General features: G+C 58.3%; 1 protein-coding gene across 1 annotated transcript in view; it reads left to right on the top strand.

The window, feature by feature from the left end:
• Positions 1-1,100: 1,100 nt before the first annotated feature.
• The window catches only part of LOC117868911 (transducin-like enhancer protein 1), a 23,583-nt gene continuing 17,382 nt past the window's right edge, over positions 1,101-7,301 (top strand). Inside the window, exons 1-5 of the mRNA XM_034755293.1 lie at positions 1,101-1,240; positions 2,418-2,557; positions 3,274-3,413; positions 4,105-4,168; positions 4,825-4,869. Coding sequence (XP_034611184.1) covers positions 2,534-2,557; positions 3,274-3,413; positions 4,105-4,168; positions 4,825-4,869 — 273 coding nt within the window. The 5' untranslated portion in view covers positions 1,101-1,240; positions 2,418-2,533. The remainder of the gene's footprint in view (positions 1,241-2,417; positions 2,558-3,273; positions 3,414-4,104; positions 4,169-4,824; positions 4,870-7,301) is intronic.

The raw sequence follows: 7,301 nt of genomic DNA on the forward strand, positions 1-7,301 counted from the left end.
CTTGAAGTAGTAATAACAACCCAAATAGATGGTTTCAACCTTCAGCACCCAGCCCCACTATAGAAATTGTCCCCACACCACTGGTTTCTAGTTCTTGTGGTTATGGAGAAAAGCCTGAAAGCATGACCTATGGGCTCAGAAACCAGAAGGCAAAAGAAAAAGAATACAATTGATTTCTCTCTCTCTCTTGAATTTTAAGCCAGTCTCGTGATTTTTGGAGGGCCTGACTGAGAGCTCGGGGTTGGTAATATTGTATAACCTCACACACAGCTAAGCAGCCTGACCCACAATACACTTGCTTTAACCTTTCTACTCCACACACCTCCTGCTGGCTCATCGCTCACTCAGAGACAAAACCCACGGGCACACAACTCATTTGTGTTATGACATACACACGCCGCACATCACGTCTTGTCCCCAAAATGCAGCCACCACCCATGCAGCTCCGAAAATCACCTCCACGTGGATTCTCACGGTCCTTCTCTCATCTTTGTCTGTCATTCATACAGCCCAAACGCTTGCACCCAGTGTCAATGATTAGCATATGCACAATGCACCTACACAACCCAAATCAGTCACTTGACACGTTAGCTTCCACACAACACAGGCCAGATTCCTTCCGCACACAACTCCCTTCTACAGCACGCTGCTGTTCAGCCAACCAATTACTGTTGCACATGCAATCGTGCTTACACACGCTTACTTACACACACACACACACACACACACACAAGGGTGACCAGATGTCCCGATTTTATAGGGACAGTCCCGATATTTGGGGCTTTTTTTTATATAGGCTCCTATTACCCCACAACCCAGTCCCGATTTTTCACACTTGGTCACCCTAACACACACACACCCATCTCTTTCTCTCCCTATCTGGACGCTCCCTTCTGTCCCTTTAAGGGTTAACCTTCCTCTCTGCTACATCGCGTTCCACAGATTGACACATCCTACTGGCGGCAGGTCCCGGCCGCCCAATCGGCGGCAGCCAGGCCGTGCCCCACGTGGGGGCGGGCCGCTCCCGCCGCGCTCCCATTGGCCAGCCGGCTCGGCGATTGCCCGCACGAGCCAGGCCCCACGTGGAGCTGGCGCTAGTTCATTGATCGCGCGCTCCCCCCGCAAAGCTGCTGCTGCTGCCGCCGCGGCGGAGCGGGCGGGGGCCGAGGCCGGCCGGGAGCGAGCGCGCGGGCAGCCCCCCGACTCCGGCCGCCCCCTCCGCGCTGGGTGCAGCCGCCCGGTGAGTCCCCCGGGGGCGGGAGCTGGAGCTGGGCGGCGGGGGCCGCTCCCTGCCCGCCGGGCTCTACCTGCTGCGGAGGGGCAGGGCCCATTGTTTGGATGGAGGTGGGGGGGAGCTGGTGAGTGGGGGCACTTGCTGGGGGGGGGCAAAGGATGGGGGCAGTTGGGGCACGTTCTCAGGAGACAGAGTTGGGGGCACTTGGGGGCGGGAGCAGCTGGGGGGCCACTCTTTGGAGGTGCAAGGGAGGGGGTGCTTGCTGGCTCGCCAGTGAGCTTTCTGGGGTGCAAGGCGGGGGCAGGATGTTTGGTGAAGAGCTTTTTCTGGGGTGGCCGTAAGTGGGGGCTATCGTCTAGGGTAGCCGTGGAGGGGGGGATGCCTGGGGCATCACTGGCTGGGGTTGCTGGGTTTTTGCGGAGCAGGGGATCCTGCAAGGATGGGGGGTGTATTCCTTGCCTGCCCGTGGCCGTGCATGGACATGTGCGCGTGGCGGTGGTGCGTGGATCTGGGCTAGGGAGAGGCGTTGCTGGGGGGTGCCCTGCGGTCCGCGTCAAGGACCTTACCCACATAAAGAGGGTTGAGTTCCTCCCCTGCGCGGGGCTGGCAGAGGCGCTTGCAGGCGAGGTGCATAGATGGGACATAGGGGATGCATAGGGAACCACGGGAGCCGTTCCCGTTGGGCCTAGCTACTTCAGTGATGGGGGCCAGCCAGGTGCTTGGGGTGCAGGGTGGCAGGTGGGTTCTTAATGACAGAGCTGGGCGAGGACCGTCTGAGTTGGTGGAGTTGGAATTTAGATATGGGTGAGCTGAAGCCTGAGAGTTGGTGGCTGAATGAGTGTGGGCGTGTTGAAGAGTGGGCCAATGGGGCCTAGATTCAAACTATGGGTGAGATATTTGTTGGGGGCTGAGGAAGGCACCTCTGGTTGAGGGCACTGTTGTACTGGGATGCATGAAGAAGGGGTGTGTAAGGCAGAGACCTTCCTGTTGAAATTTAAGAAGCATTTCTTGGTTGGATCTCACCTTCTCCTCCCACGGGATGGGGGAAGATGAGACGCAATGGCTCTGTGGCCGGCTGTAGTAGGACTGGTGGTAGCGTGGGTTTGGCAGGGAAGGAACGAAGAGGATTCTCCTCCTTTGAGTTTCCTTGGCTGGAACATGACTGTCCCTGTCTCTCTTTCAGAGTCCGTAGCCGTGCTGGAGCTGGCCGGCTTCCTTGGGCCTGGGCCCTGAGAGAGGATCCCGTGACCGTGGTGGAGTGAGATAAGGCTGGGATTGCAGGCCTGCTTCGCTCCAAAGATGTTCCCGCAAAACCGCCCCCCGGTGAGTGTCCCGGTTAGACTCCGTTCCCACGGCCCTGTGTGGAGCACCATTGGGCTGTTCCTTGACCCGCATCCCTGCAGGCCGCTCTGTCTGGATTGCCCCACCTAGGAGAGGGAGGAAGCGGTTGTTGCAAGTATCTGTGCTTCTGCCTTTGCGTGAGAGTCCCTCGCTGGTATAGCTTAAAGTGTGAATTTAAACCGGTGCGAAAGGCGGTGTGGACACTCTTATTCCGGTTTCTCTTAGGAAGAGGATCTAAGATAAATTGAATGACCAGGGTTTACACAGGAGGGTTGCGCTGATTTAGCTAAATCAGCTTAAAAACTGGCACAACTTCTGCGTACGCGCGAGCGCTTAGCCGGAGCTTGGTTTTATAGCCCTCCGACGGTACGTCCTGCGTTCGTCTTAGTGCTGGTGTTCTCCAGCTTGGCTGTTAAACCCTGGCTGTCAAGCTGGGACCAAAGGTGGCAAAGGCTCGCCCTTCGAGGAGCTGATTTCCTTTGTGTCCATTCTCCCTCAGCTGTCCCCTTCCCGCGAGTGCCTGCTGTCTGTCTCTCCCTTGTGACAGAGCCAGGTGTGGGGCTGGTGGCACCAGGAATTGGGACTGGGGCTTCTGCAGTCGTTGTCCCCCCTCCCAAGAGCCTGGTTCTTGCAGGCTGCGTGAATAGCACGGCCATGTTGCGGTGACTGCCCTCTTCCTTCCATGCCCTCCGCCGTAGGCTCATCTCCAGGCACCCGCCGTGGCTTCGGCAGCTGCCAGCACGGTTTCCACGACCCCTCAGTCCCTGAAACTGACCTACCCGGAGACCTTGGACCGGATCAAGGAGGAATTCCAGTTCCTGCAAAACCAATACCACAGGTAACGCGCTGCCAAGCCCCACCGCGCCAGCGAGAAGCGGTGCCACTTTAACTGGGCTGGCAACAAAACGCTCCTCTATCTCCACGGTGGGCATTGGGTCTAGGTGGGCGGGAAGTGGCACGCCACGCCGGCACGGGCACTGAGCCATACGTGCAGCAAGAGTGTAAGAAGCCACCTCGGTTCCTTGAAACGCTCTTCTTGGGCAGCGCTGCTCCGCTCCTGTGCTGTCGGCTCTATCCCAACGAGGGCCTGGGCTTTCCCCCTGCGTGTCTGGGAATCTGGGTCCAGATTCCTGCCTGTTCTCTTGCCAGTCTAAGCAAACCCTAAATGCACCCCCTTCCCCCGCCCCTGCTCTGTAGCTCGCTACATTTGGAAAGCAGATGAGGGAACATTCAAACTTCCTGCAACCTGTTTCCTTGGAGCACGGAAGCCCATGACACACACACCTTCCTGTGCGCCTGCCTGAATCCCCCCCCCCCCCCCCCCCCCCCTTTTCCAGTTCCCTACCTCTTGGCAGATGGGACTGAATGGATGCTGCCCAGTGGCTCTTTTTCTGGGCTAGGGGTTGGCAGACCAAAGTTTTGCATGAGTCTTAAATGCAGGCTTTATGCTTCTGTGCCGCCGACTAATCCTTGTTCTCTTGGTGGGGGGCGGTGGATGGGGGTCTCTCTCTCGCGCTTTATTTTTACAGCTTGAAGTTAGAATGTGAAAAACTGGCAACAGAAAAAACCGAAATCCAGCGACATTATGTCATGGTGAGTGGGGTGCGGGGTGGCGCTCCCCTTTCCCAGCGTTCGGAGCGAGCGAAAGACCGACCGGGTTGGGTTTCCTTGGCTCCCGGTTTATATTTGGGCTGCTGCGTCTGCCCCTAGAGATCTGGCTGGGTGAGCTCACTCATGAGATGAGTGCAGCTGAGCTCTGCCTTGGTGGCTTTCAGCGCCATGTTATTGCTGCCGGAGAGGGTGGGAGGGAGTGCTGGTCTGATGATTTACTGGGCCCCACGCTGTGTGGGGAGGGGAGGGAATTGACAGGCAGGTACAGCCCCATCTCTGCTCTTATTCCTGGAGTTGGGAGGGGAAGGGGTTGGAATCTGCTCGTTAGTTTCCCTTTTCCATCTCTCTCCTCTCTGCTGGAAGAGAAATTGCCTAGAACGTGGGGCCTGTGTCTGAAGACGACCGTCCTGGTTGCTGTATTGTTTCTCTGTTCCATTGGGTGGGGTGCGTGGGAGAGCTCGCCCTGCTCCTGGCAGAGAGATTTGGGGCAGTATCTTCTGATCCCAGCAGGTCCCGATAATGCAGGAATTCGGGGTCAGGCTGACCTCGCACGCCTGTGCTGGAGAGGACTTTGCAGTGGGTGGTTTGCCCGTTAGCCTTGCATCTCCCTTAGAGACGGCGTGTTCTTTCCCTTGCAGTACTATGAAATGTCCTACGGCCTGAACATCGAAATGCACAAACAGGTGAGTCTCTGGCAGGCCTGGTCTTCCTGCCAGCTGTCTGTGGTAGCCCCTGGTGGGCTCACCCTTCCTGCTTCGTAGCCCATCCCCATCCCAGATAAACCCAACTCTGTCGCTTTTCTCCTTATGCAAAACACAGCTTGGGGCGTGGGTTCCACCCTGTCTTTCCCATGTTACATGGGATGGGGGGGGCAGCCCCCCACTATGGAAAAAGACAAGAGCCGCTATCGCGGAGTTAGAGTGGAGGATTCCATTTCCAGCTCTGCTACTGACTTGCCTAGTGCCCTTGGGGTGGTCCCTCAGTGTCGCCTCCCCCCTGCGATACGGGGATAGTTCTGGCCAACAGAGGTGGTCTTCGTGCGCCCCTGCGGCAGGGGCTTCCTGTGAGCCTTTGCCCAGTGCTGGGGAAGCCCAGTGAGCATGCGGGGAAGATGGGCTTCAGGCCTGCGCGCTCAAGCACTTGTGGGAGGCGGGCTTTGACATTCGCTGCCGTCCCGCTTGTCCAGTCCGGGGACCTGGTGCCGTGGGACCCCTGAGCTAAGCCAGGCAGCCCTTGGGCGCTCAGCCAATGAATGGAAGACGGGTGAGAACTGGGCTCTGCGAGCCGGGGTGGAAGCTGCCAGATAATTCGTGACCAGCCTCTTGGTGAGCTCCGTTGAGCGACTACGCCGGGGCTGCCTGGGGACCTGGCAAGTGGCCTGAGGCCCTGTGATGCCCAGGAAGGGCCAAGTGTTGGATCTTCTCCCATTGCTGCCAGATCTGCCCTGCCACCCGCAGTGGCCACACGGCTTCTGTATCAGGGAGCCCGCGCGGGAGCAGAGGTGGGTGTGGGGAGGGGACTCCAGCCGTCAGGATTTTCTCCCCCTCCCCCGCCGCTGCACTGCACACTGGGTTACCAGCTGCTCTGAGACAGAAGGTTTCTTCTCATCTATTTTTAAAGAGGCTACACAGGAGTCTAGCAGCGTGTGCCTTCACCAGGCACATCCCTTCCGCCTCGTCCCCCCAGCCCGGTGGACTCGTGCGCCCCCCCCCCCCCCCGCCCGGAGTAGGAGACTGAGAGCCGAAGGGAAACGGACACAGCTCTGCTCTCCGTGCGCCCCCGCCCCCCCATTTCATCTGGCTGCTCGCTCGCAGCGCCGCGCAGACAGCAGTATTTACTGCCGATTCCAGGTGCCGCTGGCCGCCTGCCAGCGTGCTGTCTGCACTTTTAACGAGGGCCCGTAAGTCTGCGCTCTGACAGCCAATGGCCCTTGTGTGAGAAATGGGAGCTGCCCGCGCCGAAGGCCGCAGGTTATCGGTGCTGCGGGGAGATGGGACCTCTCCTTTGCATGGCTGGCTCGTCGCTGCAAGTGGAGCTTTAGTCTGGGTCTTGTCCCTGTTCCCACCCCGCCCCCCCAGCAGGCAACCTAATGCCCCGGGCCCCCTGCCTGCTTCCCCCCCCAACCCCCCGCCCAGCCCGCTGCCTCTGCCAACCAGCACAAGCCCTATTTTATTTTGCTTTATCGCATGCCGCTAGCTGCTGGCATAAAGAGCGCGTCGTTAACTTAATGCTCAATAAGGAGTCTCGTTAATAAAAAGGACAAGCGGCTGAATGGTCCGGCCAAGGAAGAGTCCACCCAACGCACGTCTCGCTGAGCCGGGTCGCCCGCCCTGCTCTCAATAAGCTCAGAGAAGGATCCCAAAACCCCGTTGTCCCGAGCGCCCAGCGGGTGGCTGCTATGGGCTGTGATGGCTACAGGCGTCCGTTTGGAACAAGCCGAAGGTGATCCGCTTCTTCTAGCGTCACCATCGCGTGCTGGGATTCTCCGCCGCTGCTGCCCTCTGGCTGACTTCGAACCGGCGACCCGGTCAAAAGGCCCTGTATCCCGCCAGCTCTCAACTGACCCGTCCCATCCCTTTTAACCCTGGCCACTCTTCAGTACCGGGCGTGATGCTCTAGTTAAGCCCTGTCACTTCTCCCCAGGCTGCCTGGTTTCTCCCTCGTGTCGTGTGACTCCGGAGTGCGCCGCTTTCTTGTGTCAGAGCTTTGAAGAGGCCGGGGGGTGAGCAGGCCAAGCTCTGTTGGAATGGCTTTCTTCTCTCTGGCCGGCTCCCGGACTGGGAAGGAAGCCCTGGTCCCTAAGCATTCAACAGGGGAGTCATTGCACTGCGGCTGGAGAAGCTAGATTTTCTTTTAATGGCTGCTGCGTGTAGCACTATAAACCCTGCCGCGGTCCAGGCGGGAGAAGCTGCAGGCAGATCCCGGCGAGATGATATTTTTGGCATGTTATTTGTACCAGGAAAAACCCTCAAATCTGCCTGGATTTGGACTTTTCTACCCAAAATAGCGAGCGAAGGAGATTGGGGGGGGGGGGGGGAAAAAAGCCAGAAAAAAGGGTTTTTCCTGGTATTAATAACATGGCAAAAATATCATCTCGCCGGGATTTAACGCTCTC

This window comes from Trachemys scripta, chromosome 22 (assembly GCF_013100865.1).
Source record: "Trachemys scripta elegans isolate TJP31775 chromosome 22, CAS_Tse_1.0, whole genome shotgun sequence".
Classification (NCBI taxonomy): domain Eukaryota; kingdom Metazoa; phylum Chordata; order Testudines; family Emydidae; genus Trachemys; species Trachemys scripta.